The sequence below is a fragment of the Panthera pardus genome, unplaced genomic scaffold, assembly GCF_024362965.1.
Source record: "Panthera pardus isolate Hobbes unplaced genomic scaffold, ASM2436296v1 HiC_scaffold_24, whole genome shotgun sequence".
Taxonomy (NCBI): domain Eukaryota; kingdom Metazoa; phylum Chordata; class Mammalia; order Carnivora; family Felidae; genus Panthera; species Panthera pardus.
In genome coordinates, this window is record NW_026526810.1 from 26,236,324 (window position 1) to 26,255,961 (window position 19,638).

At 43.3% G+C, this 19,638-nt stretch overlaps 1 protein-coding gene across 4 annotated transcripts in view; it reads left to right on the forward strand.

Annotated features, from left to right (window-relative positions):
* The first annotated feature begins 10,342 nt into the window (after positions 1 to 10,342).
* The window catches only part of CELF6 (CUGBP Elav-like family member 6), a 31,000-nt gene continuing 21,704 nt past the window's right edge, over positions 10,343 to 19,638 (forward strand). Inside the window, exons 1-2 of one of the 4 annotated variants that reach the window (XM_019441553.2) lie at positions 10,343 to 10,986; positions 14,773 to 14,855. In XM_019441553.2, coding sequence (XP_019297098.1) covers positions 10,725 to 10,986; positions 14,773 to 14,855 — 345 coding nt within the window. In that variant the 5' untranslated portion in view covers positions 10,343 to 10,724. Of the gene's footprint in view, positions 10,987 to 14,772; positions 14,856 to 19,638 lie in introns of those variants that run through there. The other 3 variants (XM_019441554.2, XM_019441552.2, XM_053888865.1) reach the window with 3 other exon arrangements.

A 19,638-nucleotide genomic window follows, 5' to 3' on the forward strand; every position in this document is an offset into this window, starting at 1 on the left:
ATGTATTCAATTATACCTCAATAAAGCTGTTTTAAAACAAGGTATCACCCTACAATCCCCAAAATACTAGCATTTGAGGATAAATCAATGCCTATACAACCAACATGTATTCAGCATCTGTACAGGAAAAAAGCAAAGGGAAGGCAATGAGGGGTATAATATTCTTGAGAATGAGAGAACCTACAAATCACTGACAGGAAGTAAATGGTTAAATACAATCTGAGAATAGCACCAAAACTGGGAGGAAGTCATACAGACTCAATTTGCAGGCAAATGCAAAGGATCTGCAGTAATTTCTGGAGATGTTGAAGTGTTCTGAATCCTTATAATATCTTGACACCAACAAATCAAAACTTCCTTCCAGAACAAATCTTTAAAGCTAAAATAGTTATTCTTCCCATTGCTCCTTGTAACCAGAAAAATTCATTACACTTACACATGAGCAATTGAAACTAGTATCAACTGAATCCCGTACATAGTCATTATAAGATTTAAAGAAGAGAAAATAGTAATGTCCCCATTGACAATGAAAGCATGACAGAAAGATTTACCCAGAAAGAAAAAAAGAAGAGGGGCACCTGGATGGCTCAGTTAAGCATCCAACTTCAGCTCAGGTCATGATCTCGCGGTTTGTGGGTTTGAGCCCTGTGGGTTTGACAGCTTGGAGCCTGGAGCCTGCTTCGGATTCTGTGTTTCCCTCTCTCTCCGCCCCTCCCCCACTCTTGCTCTGTCTCTCTCTCTCTCTCTCTCTTAAAAATAAACATTAAAAATTTTTTAAAAAGAAAAAAAGGAAACCATTAAGAAAATGAAAAAACTATTAAAAATCATTACAAGTAAGATTAGAAAAATTCAGAAACCTGATAACAGGAAAAAAATAAGAGTTTTTAAAAAATTAACATTTATTCTCTTTTTTGATTTTTTAATACAGATGGTATTATTTTATTGTGCTGTTTAATATACTTTTCAAAATAAATTTTATTAAACATACTGATAAACAATAAATTCTAACTTTTAGTGTGGCTTATATGGACTCTTCCTCTCTTAGGTTCAAAGGGATTTCTTCTAGCGGGTTGGAAGCCTCTTTTGAACATTCTGGGACTTTCTTTTTCTTTGGCATCTGGAATGCTTTGAGATGTCTGCTTTTATGCTCTTATTAGCTATTTCGTTTCTTTTTTTTATTAAATATAATTTATTGTCAAATTGGTTTCCATACAACACCCAGTGCTCACCCCAACAGGTGCCCTCCTCAATGTCCATCACCCACTTTCCCCTGTCCTCCACCCCTATCAACCCTCAGTTTGTTCTCAGTATTTAAGAATCATTTCATTTATTCATTTTTGAGAGACAGAGCATGAGCAGGGGAAGAGCAGAGAGAGAGAGGGACACAGAATGCAAAGCAGGCTCCAGGCTCTGAGGTGTCAGCACAGAGCCCAATGCGGGGCTGGAACTCACTGACTGCAAGATCATGACCTGAGCTGAAGTTGGATGCCTAACTGACTGAGCCACCCAGATGCCCCCCAAAATTAAGATTTTTGAAAGTAAGTTTACAGAACTCAGGAAAGAGAATAAACTAAGTTATTTCTGAATTGAAAACTAAACTAGAAGGAACACAAGAGAAAATGACAGTGCATAATATTTTCAAACACACAAGATTAAATGAAGGACTTTTTTAAAAAGATAGAAGAGGGGCGTCTGGATGGCTCAGTCGGCTAAGCGTCCAACTCTTGATTTTGACCCAGGTCATGATCTCATGGTTCGTGAGAGTGAACCCTGCACTGTCATGGCAGAGCCTGTTTGGGATTATCTCTCTCTGCCCCTCCCCCCTCAAAATAAATAAATAAACATTTTTTTAATAAATAAAAGAAGGAAGAAATAAAAATGGATTTGAGAGAAAGTTATAGAAAAAGAAAATAGTCAAAGAAGACCTAACATATGTATGATAGGATTTACTAAAAAGGAAAACCAAATCAATGGAACAGAATATCTACTAAAACTATATTTTAATAATATTTTTCTGAAATTAAAAGCCTTCAAACTACAGGTTGAAGAGACACGCATGTACCTGAAGAACAAACCCGATTGGCCAACACTGAAGAAATGGTGACACAAATCTGCAGTGCCAGTGTTGGGGCCCTTAACTAAACAAAGATGGAGTCTATATACTAGCCCTATGTTACTTACTTCTTCAGACAGTCTAGGACCTATTAGCCCCAAAGCACACTGGCAACGTTTTTACACACTGAATTGTTTTAAAGATTGCTCAATTAAGCAGATTTTTAACCATTTACAACCTATCTGCTTTGTGTAATGTTAACTTTCAAAAGAAAACTGCCTAGTATTTTACCAGCAAAATTGAGTTTATATGGGAATAACAGAGAATTGCAATTCGGGACAAGCAAACTACGTTAAAACCATAAGCAAGTTTGGAAAATAAAGGGGAGGAATGCTGCTTTATAGAAGGGGCAGTTGGGAGGGCTGTTATGAACAAAAAGTCCTGTGGAGTAAACTAGGAGTTTGAAGTAAAGTGGTATTTCATTGGCTGAGTTTATGACAGTCTTTTATTGGATGGACTGTTCCCCCAAGAGGAGAAAAACCTTTTTTCCTCCTTCTGGGATAGTAAAGTAGTAGCTAAAGTAATATTGACTTGCAAGGTGTATCTATTCCTGTTGGATGTGCTATTGACTAATAGCATGTGAGCTCCCTCTGCTGGTCTCCTGACTCCATTCTAAATGAGGTTTCATTTCATTAATTTTCACAAGGCCTGTGACACTGAAGCTGACACAAATAAGCCATAAATAAGAGAAACCCCAGGGCTATAAAGACCCCAAGCCACTGTTGTACAACATCACCTAGACATGTAAACCCCCTCTTTGGCCTCCCTCCTCCCAAGAGTTCTGTGGTTCTGGTGCACTTGCCTTTGGAAGGTCTCCAGCTCTTGAGGAAATTCTCCTCCCATGACCCCTCTTGCAAACCTGTCAAAGCACGGTGCAAATAAAACTCATCATGTGCTACTGCCACCCTGTGGTCACATCTTTTACATTGATCAACCTTGAAATCTTTCAAACTCACTGTAGGTCAGCACCCCTGATTCTTATATGGACTAGGTCCTACAGAAAGCCTACAGGGTTCTCTGGAGTTTGATTGAAGACATCACCAATTGGGTTACAGAGTCCCCCACCTGATTCTCAGGCTCCCTCCTTGGAGACAAGCTATCCTCTTCATCATAAGACCTTACTCAATGGTTATATTGCTGATTACTATATATTTTGACACATGGTTATTACTACAATAACAGAAACAGATGGAGAAGTGAGGCACAAACCTACTGGCTCAGCTTGGGTTCTTGTTCCATGTCACATCCCTTTCCTGTCTTAGGGATTGACTGTCACTGTTACTGTTCAATGCCCACAGGAGGACAGTCACATTGACCTATGAACACTGAGCTCTTACTAGTTTCTAGTCAGTCTTAGTGTTTCATTCCTTTCTAGGTGTAACAGTAACAAAATGCTGGGCAAAGATATGTCTACCAAGTACAAAGTAAAAGAGAGTACGGATGGTAAAACAAATTAGAATTAAATGCAAAAAGCTTAATACCAGATTGTGAGGATAATTTTATGTTGTAAGGGTAAACTCTCAATGCAGATATAACGTCTATAAATCTTAAAACTCAGCATAACTTAGCCTCAAACCCTGTAACACAAGAACTGTTAAGAAAACATATGTGTGCATATATGGCAAAATGGAAAGACATAAAGCTGTTAGGGGAGTTATTGGGAGAATGTGACTCACCTCTCCCACAATGATACTCCACTTAAAGGGTGTAGGATATAGAAGACGTGTAAATTATAACTGAATTAATACATATCTGTAGAACTTAACATCCCAGAAACAGAGAATCAATGTTTTATCAGGTTGGCAAACAACACAAGTTTCAACTTCCCTCTACTGTCCAAAATCATATAAATATTATTACATATATTTCATAATCATAGCAGGTACAAGTATTGTAATAAAAATTATGAGTAATTTCTCTAAGACAGAGGTGAAATGGGTTAGGATTAAAGATGAAGTCCCAACTCAAAAGAGATGACTGCAATAAGTGAGACTGGCTTCAGGGTGTCTTAAGGAGTAGATGCACAGGCACACCTCACTTTGCTGTGTTTCACTTCATGTGTTTCACAGATAACTGCATTTTTTTTTTTTTTTGCAAATTGTAGGTTTGTGGCAACCCTGCATTAAGGAAGTCTATTGGCATCATTTTCCCAACAACATTTGCTTGCTTCATGTCTGTGTCACATTTTGATAACACAATATTTAAATCTGTGATTATGACTTCTGAAAGCTCAGATAGTGGTTATCATTTTTTTTTAGCAATGAAGTATTTTTAAAGTATGCATTTTAAGACATAATGCTATTGCACACAGGAGAGTACATTATAGTGTAAATATAACTTTTATATGCACTGGAAAACAAAAAAATTATTTGGCTCCCTTTATTGTGATATTTACTTCATTGCAGTGGTCTGGAACTGAATCTGCAATATCTCTGAGGTGTCAGGATAATACCAGATATACCAGTAAAATCAGAGTAGTTGCAACTAATTGCGTTAGAGAACCAATCCCTATCTTGTGCCAAGCAGTAAGTGGTAAAGACTTCAATAAAGATAAATGTAGAAATTAATAAAATGAAAAAATACAAAGAGTTAGTCAATAATACAAAAATATAATTGTTTGGAAAATGCAAGCATTATTCAAGAAAAAAAAGAGTAAGAAAGACTTTATTAAAAACAAGAGGGGCGCCTGGGTGTCCCAGTCGGTTAAGCATCCAACTCTTGATTTCTGCTCAGGTCATGGTCTCACTGTTGGTGAGATCGAGCCCCACATTGGGCTCCTCAGTACAGCATGGAGCCTGCTTGGGATTCTCTCTCTCCCTTTCTCTCTGCCCCTCCCCTGCTCACGCGCTCTCTCTCTCTCTCTTTCAACATAAATAAAATAAACATTAAAAAAAAGAATGAAAAACGAGATATAGCTACAAGAATAGAAGAGATGAAAATTTAAGAAAAAATTAGGTTAAACATTGTGCAAATACACTTAACACTACAAGTTTTTAATTTTTTTTTTAACGTTTATGTATTTTCTTGAGACAGAGAGAGACAGAGCATGAACGGGATAGGGTCAAAGAGACAGGGAGACACAGAATCTGAAACAGGCTCCAGGCTCTGAGCTGTCAGCACAGAGCCCGACGCGGTGCTCGAACTCACGGACCACGAGATCATGACCTGAGCCGAAGTCGGGCGCTTAACCGACTAAGCCATCCAGGCGCCCCAACGCTGCAAGTTTTTAAAGGAATGTATTAATTACCAAAGTCGATTCATGAAGAAGCATGAGGATATTTGTGTGATACCAGATATTTGAGTGGAGGAGATGCACCAAACCAAGACACTAAGCCTTTTTAAAAAAGTTTTATGCTCTTTTTATCTAAAACACATTTAACTAAAATTTCCCAAGTCAATATGCTAGAAAATTTTGTAAAGAAATATATTTTTTTACACTTGATCTTGGCCAAAAGGCCGAGAAGCAATGAGAAGAAATATATATTTTTTTAATATTTATTTATTTTGGGGAGGGCACAAGTGGGGAAGGGGCAGAGAGAGGAGGACAAAGGATCCGAAGCAGGCTGTGCACCAACATGCTGACAGCAGTGAGGTGATATGGGGCTTGAACAGCAAGATCATGACCTGAGCCAAAGTCAGATGTTCAACTGACTGAGCCACCCAGGTGCCCCTGTAAATAAATATCTTAAAATAATAATTCATAAAAAAATAGCTGAAAAGAAAATTAGTGAGCTAATCTAAAGTAAAAGCTCTTAGGAAATTGCCCAAAATGCATCAAAGGAGCTCAAGGTGATGGATGTTGTGAAAGAGAAAGAGTTAGGGAGACAGACTAAGACAATATGACATATCTTAATCAGCTTTTCTGAAGGAGTGACTACAAAGAATGGGATATTGCAGGTTTGGTTTCCTGGGAAACTTCCTCTTAGATAGCTTCATGAGATTGAGCCCGCATCTGGTTCTGCGTTGCCATTATGGGGCCTACTTGAGATTCTCTCCCTCTCTCTCTGCCCCTCTTCTGTGCATGCTCACACTCTCTCTCAAAATAAATAAAAATTTAAAAAATAAAATAAAATAAGATCTTAAGAGCACCAGTAAGGAAAACCCAATTACCTGCAGAGAAATGACAAGTTAGTTGACCATTAGTTGACTTCTCATAAGCAAAAATGGAAACCAAAGGATGATGAAATAATATCTTCGAAATGTTGAGAGAAAATAACTGTACACTCACTAAGCTATGATTCAAGAAGTGGGCCAAAATACTGAATTTCCAGATAAGCATAGCAAAGTTTACCACCAACAGACTCCTCAGTAAATGAAATTCTAAAGCAGTAGTTTTTAAACTTGTTTGCAAGCACATTAAAAGCAACAGGGCAGCTTTGAAACACTATGCCTATGTACTACCCCAGCAACTCTGATTCAGTTACTCTTACAGCCTATGGCTGTAAGAAGGTACCGCTTTTCCTCCCACCACCAAGATGGTGTCAGAGAAGGTCAAATGGGGAGGTAGGACTTTCATCCCTAACCAACATCAGCAAGCTCCTCTTCTGTGGCTTCACTGAAGATCACATGGGACTCATCTCCCTCTTTGCTGGAATGGAGTCAAAGAGGCCTAGTTGGAAGTTTCTACCTCCATCCAGTAGTTATAAGACCTCTTTCCCTCCCATTCAGGGTGGTTTTAGCAGAGACCTAATAGGAAACCTGAACTTCAAACCACACCTGTCAGTAACAAGGCTGTGTCCCTGTTTCTCAACTAGTGTAGGGCCAAAGGAGACCTGCTAAAACAGAAATTTTAAATATTCAAAGTTTCAAAAGAAAATACTGGAATTTCTTAATAGGTACCAACACTGAGATGAAACAGATATTGGAATTAACTGCCTAAGATTTTAAAGCAGCCATCATAAAATGCTTCAACAAGCAATTAAAACACACTTGAAACAAATAAAAAAAAGTCTCAGCAAAGAAATAGAAGATATTAATAAGAACCACATGGAAAATTTAGAACTGAAAAAATACCAAAACCAAAATAAAAACTCACCAGATTGGCTCAAACATCAGAATGTAGATGACAGAGGAAAGAATCAGTGAACTTGAAGACAGAATAGAGCTTACCCAATCTGAACAACAGAGAGAAAATAGACTTAAAAATTTAACAGAACCTCAAGGACCTATGGGATTATAACAAAATATCTAACATTCCTGTCGTCATAATTCTGGAGAAAGGGGAAAGAGGAAGGGGCTGTAAAAGTACTTGAAAAAATAATGGCTGAAAACGATAAAAATTTAGCAAAAGGCCAAACTCGATAGATTAAAGAAGCAGAGCAAAGGCAAGACAGGATAAAGCCAGATCACAGTCCAACTTTTGAAAACTAAAGATAGAGAAAACAGAGAAAAAGAGAGGACATCCTACCTATGGTGGTGGGGGGCAGGGAACCATTTGAATGACAAAAGATTCTCATCAGAAACTATGGATGCCATTTTTAAAAAGTGACACAACATTTTTTAAGTGCTGAAAGAAAGAACTGTCAAACCAGAACTTTATATGCAAAAATTTCCTTCAGGAAAGAATAAACCAAGACATTTTCAGATGAATGAAAACTTAGAGAATTTGTCAGCAGTAGAACAACCTAAAGAAGTTTTTAAAGTATAAATGAAACAATAAAAGAAGGAATCTTCGATTATCTGGAAGGAGAAAGGAGCAGTGGAAGGAATAAATGTGTGGGTATATACAAGAAGTTTTACTGCATCTCCAGTTTTCCAAATTGGTTTTGAATAACATCTCTGATGTGGTTCTCAAAGCACAGAGAGAATATATTTAAGACAATTATATTACAAATGAGGGAATATAAAGGAAGTTAAGAGTAGGTAAGTTTTCTGTACATCACTTGAACTGGTAAAATGTCAACCCCAGTAAACTGTGACATTTATGTATGATATACCTAGAATAAGGAACAGGCAATCCTAACGAAGGAAAAAGAAAAAAGAAAACAAAACAACAACAAAAAGCTAAGTGGCAGATTTGAGCCCTGACATATGGATAATTACATTAAATGTAAATGGTCTAAATACAGGAATTAAAATTCCTGTGAAGATTGACAGCTTCAAATTTAAAATGACCCAATTATGTGTTGTCTATAAGAAATTAGCTTCAAATATAACAGTACAGGTAGGTTGAAAATAAAAGGATAGAAAAAGATATACTATGCAAACACTAACCAGAATAAATCAGGAGTCACTATATTTAAAAAAAAATTTTTTAACATTTATTTATTTTTGAGAGATACAGAGACAGAGTGTGAGCAGGGGAAGGGCAGAGAAAGAGGGAGACACAGAATCTGAAGCAGGCTCCAGGCTCTGAGCTGTCAACACAGAGCCCAATGCAGGGCTAGAACTCACAAACTGTGAGATCATGACCTGGACCGAAGTTGGATGCTTAACCGACTGAGCCACCCAGGCACCCCAGGAGTCACTATATTAATATCAGATAAAGTAGATCTCAGAGCAAGAAATTTATCAAGAACAGAGAATGACATTACATAATGATCAAAGAGTCAATCCACCAAGAACACATAACAATTCTAAATTTGTATGAACCAATCAACAGAACAGCAAGATATGTGAAGCAAAAACTAATAGAACTGAAAGAAGAAATAATAAAATTCACAATTACAGATGGAGACATCAACACCCCTTTGTTAACAGTTGATAAAATAACTACACATAAAGTCAGCAAGTATATAGAAGAACCCAATAACAACGTCAAGCAACAGGCTCTAATGAGCATTTATACATTCTTTTCAAGCACCACCAAATCATTTACCAAGATTGAGCATATTCTGAGGGTTACAAAACCTCAACAAATGTAAAATAATTGAAATCATACAGATTATTTCTGACCAAAGTGGACTCAAACTAGAAATCAGTAACAGGAAAGTCTCTAAGCACTTGGAAACTAAACAATAAACTTATAAATAATCCATGGGTCAAAGAGGAAGTTTGAAGAAAGTTAAAAATATATATCAAACTGAATGAAAGCAAAATGTTCTGGTAACACATTTCATAATTAGGTAATTAAAAGTAACTTTTATTAAAAGCTAAAAAAATTAAAATCACAATTTATTTCTGAATGTGTTTCTGTACAAATATTTTGTTGATTCCGATTGCTACTGCTACTCTTAAAGTTTCTTGGAATAGTCAATGGGCAGAGGTTAGCAGTTTTATTGAAAGAAATCAAGAAAACGTTTTGTGCAATAATTATAGAATTTATAAGTTATTTATCCCTAGTGGATTCTTCTGTTCAAACATCACTAGCCAATCAAGAGACTACTCAGAAATAAACAAGAGTAATAAGATTCCATCAGCTCTGATATTTTGCCAACTTTCAGCCATATAAAAAATAGCTTTACAACATACTTTTCATTTTTATTATAGATGTGTATTCCTGAAAAATAGAGGGGAACATATTTAACAAATTGTAACTTGATTTGTATCTTTTAAATATTTAGATACATGGTATGTCTATTTCCCTTTCTTCTCTTACCCTGGGCCCAGCAGATGTTAGGGGCTGGCCTGTCCTAACCTCCTTAACTCTCAGACCCACAGCTCCCTTTTCCGGAAAAGGACAACACTTCAGAATTGAGATGAACAAGGCAACTGAGCAAATATGGCTAATATAAGTTCCATCACTTTCCTGAAGAGGAATCTGTATTCAGGGAGTGTTTAGGAGTTTTGTTTTGTTTTATTCTTTCTCTCTCTTTAAAAATTTATTTTTGCTTTTATGGGGGGAGGGGGTCGGGGAGGGATGCAGGGTAGACGAACATGTTTGAGGCTCGTGGGTAAGGAAGTGGATGAAGACACCGAGGAGAGATGTGTGATGGGGCGGGGTGGGATCGCCCCGGAGAAACTGGCTTTGGTAGTGGGAATGAAGAAGAGGAATCCCCATCCACCCCCGCAGGAAACGCTCCAGTGATTGGAGGTGTGTGTGGCTGCGTGTGTGCCTGTGTCTGTGTGTGAGGAGGGGGTAGCTCCGACTCCCGCAGACATCACCACGCATGACGAAGCTACTTCCCCTCACGCGGTCCAAGGCGCACACGCGCCATCCACAGCCACGCCCGCACACACTAGACACACACACGGCGTCCGAGGGTCCGGTTGCCATGGCGAACAGGAGCGCGTGAGCCCAGGCGCCCCTCCCGCCCCCGGCCAAGCCCGGTCAACTGCAGCTCTGATTGGTCGCTGCTTCCTCATTATGCAAATCTTTTGCGTAGACTCCGCGGCCAGCTGCCTGACGTCACCAAGCACGGGGGCTGGGGCTCGGGGCTCGGCTCCGGGAGAGCTCGGGCGGGAGCCCGGATAGCGCCGCGCGGGGACCTCAACCCAGACCCCAGCGTCCCGCCGCCACGGCCCGGTCCTGCCCCGCCCCCGGCCCCGCCCCTTTCCAGCCTGCCCCACCCCCTCTACGCCCCTCCACCCGGGCCCCGCCCCCTGTGCAGCCCCCCGCCCTCGCCGCCTGGACCCCGCCCCCTCCCCCCTGGCCCTCGCCACTGGTCCAGGGAGGGGACGGCGGGACAGACGGGACTGGTGGGACCGGCGGGAGGGCGGACCGGGCTGGGATATGGCCGCGGCGCCCGGAGGGTCTGCGCCGCCCGCCGGCCCCGGCCCGCGCCTGGGTTTCAGCACCGCGGACAGCGGCGTCGGCATGAGCGGGCTAAACCCCGGTCCTGCCGTGCCCATGAAGGACCACGACGCCATCAAGCTCTTCGTGGGGCAGATCCCGCGGGGCTTGGACGAGCAGGATCTCAAGCCGCTGTTCGAGGAATTCGGCCGCATCTACGAGCTGACGGTGCTGAAGGACCGGCTCACCGGCCTCCACAAAGGTGCGCGGGGTCAGCCCAGCCCAGCCCAGCCCAGCCCTGCCCCAATCCGATTAGAGTGGGCCCAGCCCAAACCCCAGCCTCAACCGCAGCCCCAACCTTAGCCCTACCTAGAGTCAGTCCAACATCAGTCCAATACCAGCCCCACTTCAGCCCAGTCTCCTCCCCAGATCACAGAACCCCCAGGCCAGAATTTTCTCTCCGACATCCTCCTTCTGATCACCACTCTGATCCTCTGGCGTGTTCTCCACTCTAACCTCTAACTCCCTACCCTTCACCTCTCACATCCCAACAGTCCCAACCTTTCAGTCGGACCTCCCTCCATCCCTCTCATCAGACATTCCAAATCCTGAAATTTGAAAACTTATTTGACCTTTGGGTCTCAATTTCCCAAACCCTGGACCAATCATTTCTGACCCTCTCCCCCAATCTGGTGCCACCCCACTCAGGCCTAACCATCCACACACACACGTCTTGGACTTGTACCCCTCATTCTGGCCTCCAAGCCCAGCCAACACCCAGAGCCTTCTTTTGATGCAGACTGCTAACTTAAAACCCCCCAAACCCCAATTCCTCCCTTCTTCAGAACCCAGGCCTGGCTAACTCACAAAATCCAATTCCCCTCGAGGAGGCTCTCAGCTTCAAATTCCACCCTCATGTTTGACAATAACCCCATCTCTCCTCCCCCTGCCAGAATCCCAACACTCTCTGCCTCTTCTGACTTGAGTCCAGAACCCTGACCTCAACTGGGAAAATCTACCACCTGTGTGCCCCCTCATTTCAGGTTTCCTCTCAGCTGAACCCATACTTCTTTCATCCTCTAATCTCCCCACTCTTGTGCCTCATCTATACCCTTCCCCAATCCTCTTTATGGACTCCTGCTTTCCCTCCTTCGCAGGCAGGTCCTGGAGTAGAGCCTGTGGATCAGAACCTCAGGGTGGGTCAGTTTGAAGAGGCAGAAGGGATTTTCTCCCTGCCCTTGTTAGAGAGACAGGCACCACAGTTCTGTCCAGCCACACCCCTTTCTTCCTGTAGAGAGAGGGAGGAGGCTTGTTTACATGCAGAAAAGTCTGTCCAGGCTGGGCTGGAGTAAGAGAGCCAGAGTCACATGTCATACATGGGCAGGGGATAGAAATTATTTGAAGAGAAACACCTCTATCTCTCCCCCACCTTCATCATGCTTCAGTTTCAGGATTTGAGGGGTAAGGGTCTCTATCTTACCCCACCTTCACCATGCTTCAGTTTTAGGATTTGAAGGGTAAGGGTCACCAACTATTCTCCATGATTTTTCTAAAACAAAAGTGGCCGGTCCTGGGTAACAGCTAAAGGTACTTTCCTAAGGGCTGAGAGCTGGAATCAGGCTGCCACCTCTTTTCGTCTGGGAGGCACACTTATACAGGGGCTTCATGAAAATGCCCACAGAAGGTCTGGGACCAGCTAGGTAGCAGTGCCTCTTCCACACTTGGAGGTGGGGTTACTTTAAAAGGGGCATGAAAGAATAAAACTATATCATCCTGATTCCTTCTAATGCAGTCCAGCTGCCTGGCTGTCCATCCATCCATAGCAACTTACTTTCTTATTTTCTAGACATTTATTTCAGTATGTAAGCACAAGCTAATCTTTCTGGGCCATCTGGGAAGCATATAAGATACCTTTAATTCTCACTCTTCTCATTCAAACACCATCAGAGTCTCTGAAATGTTCTCTTATCCGTTCTCTCTCTCCATTTAGCTCTAATTCTTCCTGTTTTTAAATTTTCATTTGTCTCTCCCTCTAGCCATGCTTCTCTGTCTTTCCATCCCTCCTTTTCCCACCCCCTATCCCAGGTAGTACAAATGGGGCTCCTTTGGGCAGCAGTTGGGCCCCTGAGCCTTTCAGACTGGGCCCCAGCCCTGCCCAGTTCTGACGTCAGCTGATATGGCTTAGTGGCAGAAGATGAAGCAGAGATGTAAGCGAAATCAGGTGTTTGGTGATTTGTCCCCAAACCAACCTGCAGCTCTCCAAGGCAGGGTTGCCTTGCAAGATGATTGGAAGGGTCTCTGTGTCAATATATTCCCCCACTTTCTCCCCAGCAATAGTGACACCCAAAAGCCAGAGTGACTCATTTTCCTTTTGATGGCTGGGTACTGAGGGAGGCAGCCACAGTGCTTTGAAAAAACCTCAGTCTAGGAGTTAGGAGATTCTAAACCCTATTCTGCCCCTGGCACACTGTCTGGGTTCAGTTTCCCTGTTAATACAGTAAGAGTTTGTCCCAGGTTTCTCTAAGGTCCCTTTAACTCAATGAATAGCAGATAGCCACCCACCTGAAGGGGGCAGCCACTTGGAAGACATCACAGAAAATGATCCCCTTTGCCTTTGCAGTCGGCTGAGGTCTAAGTGGAAAACTTCACCAAGCTCCTAATGGCTTCTCACATCCACTTTCTCTTCCTTTGGTCTTTCTCCTTCCCACATGCAGAAGGCTCTTTTTGAAGACACAGATCTTATCGTGCCAGAGTCCTGCTTAAAACCCTTTAGTGGTTCTTCACTGCTCCTAAGGAAAAGTTCAAAATCCAGACTGAGGCATACAAGGTTATAGATAACCTGATCCCTGCACACCTCACTGTCCTCTCTGCCTCCTTTCACCAATCTCCAACCATACTACTCTTCTATCCATTTCCCCAACACACCAAATTCTTGCTTCAGTCTTCATGCATGCTGTATGAAGCTGTTCATACGTGCTGTTCCTTCATCTTCCTTCACCACCCTTCTTGTCACCTGGTTAAGCCCTATTTGTTATTGAGGACTCAATGTGTTCTTTGAAACATTCTTCAACCCTTTTGGACTCAAATTATGTACCCCTCATGATCCTTTACATAATCCCCATGAGAGCAGGGAATGTGTCTGTCTTGTTACCACTTCATCCCAAGCCCATTATAATGCCCACCATAATAAGTAAATAAGTATTCAACAAATATTTTCTGAGTGAGTGCTCAATGACTGTTGGAAAGGAAGGATCCCTGACTCAGTGCTTCCTAGCAGGCTACACTTTCTGAGTCTGAACAAAGAGGAGTAGGACTGACCCTGTGGCTCAACCCAGACTCATTCTCTGTCCCATAACTACTGGGTCCTTTAGAGAAGTAAGATTTAGGGCACAATAACCCTTTAGCAGGCTCTATGTTGAAGCACTGGGAGGGCTGACAGGTCAAGCTCCTTGGATAGGATTGGAGGTCCATGAAAGCTCTTCTCTACAGAAAGTCCTTAAGCCAGCCCCATCTTGCAAGCCTCAAATTAACCTATTCCTCAGCTTCAAACTTGGAGGAGGGAGGTGTTAAGAAGTTGTGGGGTGCTGGGCTTGGCTGTCAACAATTTTCCTCCTTTTGGCCTCCTCTCATCTGAAACTGAGTTGGGAAGGAATTGAGGCTGATTCTGGGAGACTCTGTGAGTATGAATCTGAAAAGGAAGGGGGAGGCTGGGGTTAAAGCTGAAGGCAAAGCCGCTTAGGGAGGTTTAACCCCAACCGGACTTATAGCTGGAGTGGGGAGGGGAGATGTGGGACTGTATGAGCATGTGGCTGGATGTGGGTACACATGTTTCCTAGGCAAGAAGCCAGGAGCAAATGAGAGGGAGCCAGAGTCTGGGACTCAAACACATGAAGCCCCTCCCTTCAGAGAAGGTGGAGGACAGAGGCTTCTCAGAGCAGTGCCCTTGTTTAAAGAAGAGTGGCCTTGAGTTTGTCAACTAATGGGATCTTACCAGGAAGAGTATTTGGGGGTTTCAGGAAATCCCCTGAGCCAGCCTCTTCCTCCCCAGGCTGTGCCTTCCTCACCTACTGCGCCCGGGACTCTGCTCTCAAGGCCCAGAGTGCACTGCACGAGCAGAAGACCCTGCCAGGGGTAAGTCCACCAGGTTTGGGGGGTGGGGGTCACCTCAGGCTGGGGACATGCCTTATGTGCATGCCAAAGCAGCATGTAGGGGCTGGGTTGGGGCCAGGAACTAGAAGCAGAGTCACTTTTCAGGGCTTACGTATGCCCTGAACAGCTATCAATTCTTGTTATATTTACTCTTCTGGCTCAAAGAAATGGGCTTAACATTTGGACCAAGTATTCCACCCCATCTTTTCAGAGAGGCATCAGTTTTGTGTGTTATGCTAGAATTTGTCCGCACTGGCTAAAATCATGGCTTAAAGTGTCATTTGTCACTGGTGTGAGAATATATGCAGATACATGAGGTAGAGACCCTGCTGGGCTGGTATCCTACTTTTTCCAGTTATAGAGTCCTTAATAGCACTTCCCTCTGTCCTCTTCCTGTAATTTTTTTTTGGGGGGGTGCCTTGAGTCACCAAGATTACTTTCCCTCCTCTTCCCCAAACACTTGGCTGGATGTGGGTACACATGTTCCCTAGGCAAGAAACCAGGAGCAAATGAGAGGGAGCCAGAGTCTGGGACTCAAACACATGAAGCCCCTCCCTTCAGAGAAGGTAGGAGACAGAGGCTTCTCAGAGCAGTGCCCTTGTTTAAATAAGAGTGGCCTTGAGTTTGTCAACTAATGGGATCTTACCAGGAAGAGTATTTGGGGGTTTCAGGAAACCCCAAAGCTAAGAGAACCTGATTATATGAGCAGTTAGACCATTATATATACCTGATATGGCCTTAGCTAATGGCTAATCACTGGACCAAAGGCAAAGTAGGACCTACGGACCATGTGGCAGGAAGAAAGTGGTGATTGTTAGGAACTAGTGTGGGTTCACCAAGAGCAAACCATACAACAGAGCTTCATTTTCTCTTGTCAAAGGAATGATATGTCTACAAAAAGCATATTCAAATGCCATGCCTGGGACTATATCCATTTTTAAGCCTCAGATTTAAGAGGGTCATTAGCCTATCAGAAAGAGACAAGGATGGGATGGGGAAATAAAATATATCATGGATGATGATTTGAAGAAATTGGAGATATTTGGCTGGAGAAGATAGGGTGTGGGGGCTTCTACAGGGAGGCATCATAACATAATGATTAAAAATATGACTTTTTGAGTCTCAACAGACCTAGATTTGAATTTCTGTTCTGTCATTTACTGGTTCTGTGTCTCATGATACATTACTTAGACTCTGGAGCTTCAACTTCCTCATCTATAAGGAGTGAGTTATACTAACACTTAGCTCACTGGGCTATTGTGAGGATTAACTGAGGTTAGCAAGTGCCTGGCACAGGGGAAGATCTCAGTAAATATTACTGGTAGGGTGAGGGTAACCGCCTTCAAATTCTGAAGAGGGATTTGGTTTTCTATGGGTGGCTCTAGAGGGCTGGACCAGGATCAGCGGGTATAGAGAACAGACACACTAATTTCAGCTCAGTATAAAGAAATCATTTCTCTGAATTGGAACTGTCCAGCAGTGGCACAAGCTTCACCTAGAGTTGATCAAGCTGTGAGTGGGTCAGGTCCTAGGATGAATCCCAGTAATTGAAGCAACTGAAGCCTCACTCTTGAAGACTCAGCATCCAGGAACACCAGTGTATTACTGCTACCAAGCTTCTGTGTGCAGGCTCTGGAGTCAAACAGACATGGGTGTAGATCCAAGCCCTACCACTCACTAACTCTGTGACCTTGGGCAAGTCTTTACTTCTAAGCCTAAGCATCTTCATATGTAAAACTGAATTCATAGAATTGTTATAATAATTAAGTGAACTAACTCATGTAAAGTGCTTAACATAGTTCTTGGTAGACAGTAAGCACTCAGTACAGGTTACCTGGTGGCAGCGGCAGTAGTGACAGTAACAGCAGTGTTAGTAGGAGTAGGAGTAGAAGTTATTCATCCAACCATGGGAATAAGTGACTTCTGCTGCTAAAATTGAAAGTCGCTGACACAAACTGTAACATTCCATGTGGGAAACAGCATGGGAAAGGTGCATAGACAGAAGGAACAAGATGGGTGTGAAATGGGATTGCGAGTTTGGAGGAAGGCCTGGGTGAGCATGGGCCAGGCCAGAGAGAAGACCCACCAGAGAGCAGTGGCTGAAGAGGAAACTTTGGATGCCAGAGTGAGGGATTTGGACTTTATCCTGAAAGCAAATGGGAACACTGAAAAAATTAAGATGAACTTTGTGAGGGGGAAAAAAAAACCCTTCTTCAACCAGCCACAGGGCTCCACAGAGGGAGGACTTTATGAGGCTGAGGGCACCTGAGATAAGGGCTGTGGAGCTCTAGATTAGTGGGTTAATTTCTGAAGGAGAAACGAGAAATAATAATAACTAGCATTTGTTGATACTAGACAGTGTTCCTAGAATTTTGCATTCTCAAAGTCACTTAATCCTCTGTGAAGAAGCTATTGTTATTGGCATTCCCACCTTACAGATGCGGAAACTGAGTCAAAGGAAACAAGTGGCTTGTGCAAGGTTAGGTAGCTACTGGTAGGAAGATCTGGGAAGATCCAGGTAGTCTGACTCCAGAACTCATTCACTTAACCACTACACTATTATCTACACCAAGCTGGTGGCAGACAGGGGTCCATGTTTCTGAAGGGGGTGGTGACTGGATGCATCTGCCCTCTCCCACCCTTTCATCTGCAGGCTTCCAGCATGGCCTGGCTTCGTCCCGTACTGCCAGGTTTGGCTTTATTCACCGTCCTCAGCTTAACAAAGTGCAAATTAATATTTAATTATTCTCCTAAATGAAAGTCGATGGCTCTGTTGGCCAGCCCAAGCTATGTCCGTGCCATCAATCTTTCCTCTGGGCCTGCCAGGGGCAGTAGCAGCTTTAGTCACCTGGCCTCAGTCCCACCAGCATGAAGGGAGGAGGGTGTCCAGCTCTCTGTAGGCACTGGGTCCTGGGCACAGCTGCCATCTACTGGAAAAGCAAGGAAAGACTTCAATTTGGGCTCCTACTAGAGACCAGAAGGATAGTCACTGTGGGAGCAGGAATGGTTGTCTCCCCAGAGAAAAATCCTGAACCCCTAGGAAAAATGTCATAGTATCTACTGGACTGGGACCTCACCATAACTCCCCTCCATGTGCCTCTGCTAATTTCTGTCACCTATCAAAACTGGGCTCCCTACTCAGGGGGACTTTCTTTAAACCTCAGTGGTCTGTCCCACCTTCTGTAGCTTCTTCTCTATAAAGCTGAAGCTACTTCTTGCAGCCTCATTTTAGGCTCCAGAATCCACCTAAAGAAGGTAAGGCCAACCTTATCCCAGAAGGTGCCCTCCTACTTGTCTCTATCCTTGCCCATGACCACCTTTCCCTTGGACATCCATCCCTTCAAACACTGTGAAGGAGACAGACATAACAGTGCACTTGCTTTTGCAAGTTGTGCCCAGCATAAAACAGCTTGAGTGGAAAGGGCAAGTGGGGGCTAAAATCTAGCCATGCTCTATTGACCAAGCCATGCACATTATCACAGGGCTGTGTCAGCCCAGAGGGGGAGGCACATTTTTTTTCCTAATTCATCCCATCATTGGGGGAGTGCCTTTTTGTAACTCACACAAAGGCACTATATGTGCTAGCAGCCGCCCAGTGAGTGAATTGGAGCCTTTGGCCTTAAGGAGCTTTTCCAGCCCAGAAATAACTCATTGCATCTCAGTGGGATTTACATCTAGGCACATAAAAGGGCATCAGAGTGGAGACAGAGGAGATGCTTCACAGTGGAGATGCTATCTGAGCCCAATCATGACCATATTTCATCACATTTGAGGGTCTAGAAAACTAGAAGACAAGGCAACTTCTGGAATTCTAGGTACAGTGTGAAAACTGGCAGTGAAGATGTCCAATGGAGAAGGCCAAGGCTCCCTGTGAATGGAGTGTTGTGTATTTTGGGCAGCAAGGGAGGCAGGACCCACAAGTTTGGACTGCCAGTCTTAGGATGTCTGGCTTTATTGAGAGGCTTGAAATGGAGAACTGTGGATGGATTTTAGTAAGGAAAGAGTGAGGGGTTGGTTTCAAAAGCTCACTCCAGCTACAGTGTGATGGTTGAGTTGAAAGATGAAGCAATATTGGAGGCAGCTTATCCTTTAGGACACTGTTGCTTGAGTGCAGCTGAATGATGGTGCTGACCTGGAGCTGGAGACAGGGCAGGAATGGGGAGGATAGGATAAACTTGAGAGTTGTTTAGGATATCCATATAGACTCGAGAACCAGTGGGATTTGGCAGTGGATTGAATCAGAAGAAGAGGTGAAGTAGAGCAAAGAGCTGAAAATGGTGTAGTTTGCTTTTTCTCTTCTTCACTTTTCCCTGCATCCATGACACCTCTCTTAGACCCACCAGTAATCCTGGTAAATATTCTTCCCATGGTGGAAGTGGCTGAGGGCACAGGTGCTCAGTGTTAGGAATAGTTGGCATCAAGGCAGAAATGTCTGAAGAGGGCAATGCTGAGCCCAAAGTAGACCTTTTATGCAAGTCAAGCAGGGAGAAGGGGTAGGGCCTTGCCTTCCCTCCTGCTCATGGTGGTCAAAGTACCAGGGCCTCATATGCCTCTCTGCTACCTCCAACCTTCCCCACTCCACTACACTGCCTGCAATAGGTTGTTCTCTCCTCTTTCTGACATTCTCTCCCTTGATTTTCCCTCCAGGGCTGGCCCTGAAGCAGATATGGGCCTGGACTCTACCTGGGAAACTCTCAAGGGAATAGGTGCTCAGCCAAGGGCAAGAGCTCACCTGAGGTCCCATGACAAATTCTTGGCCAAGGAG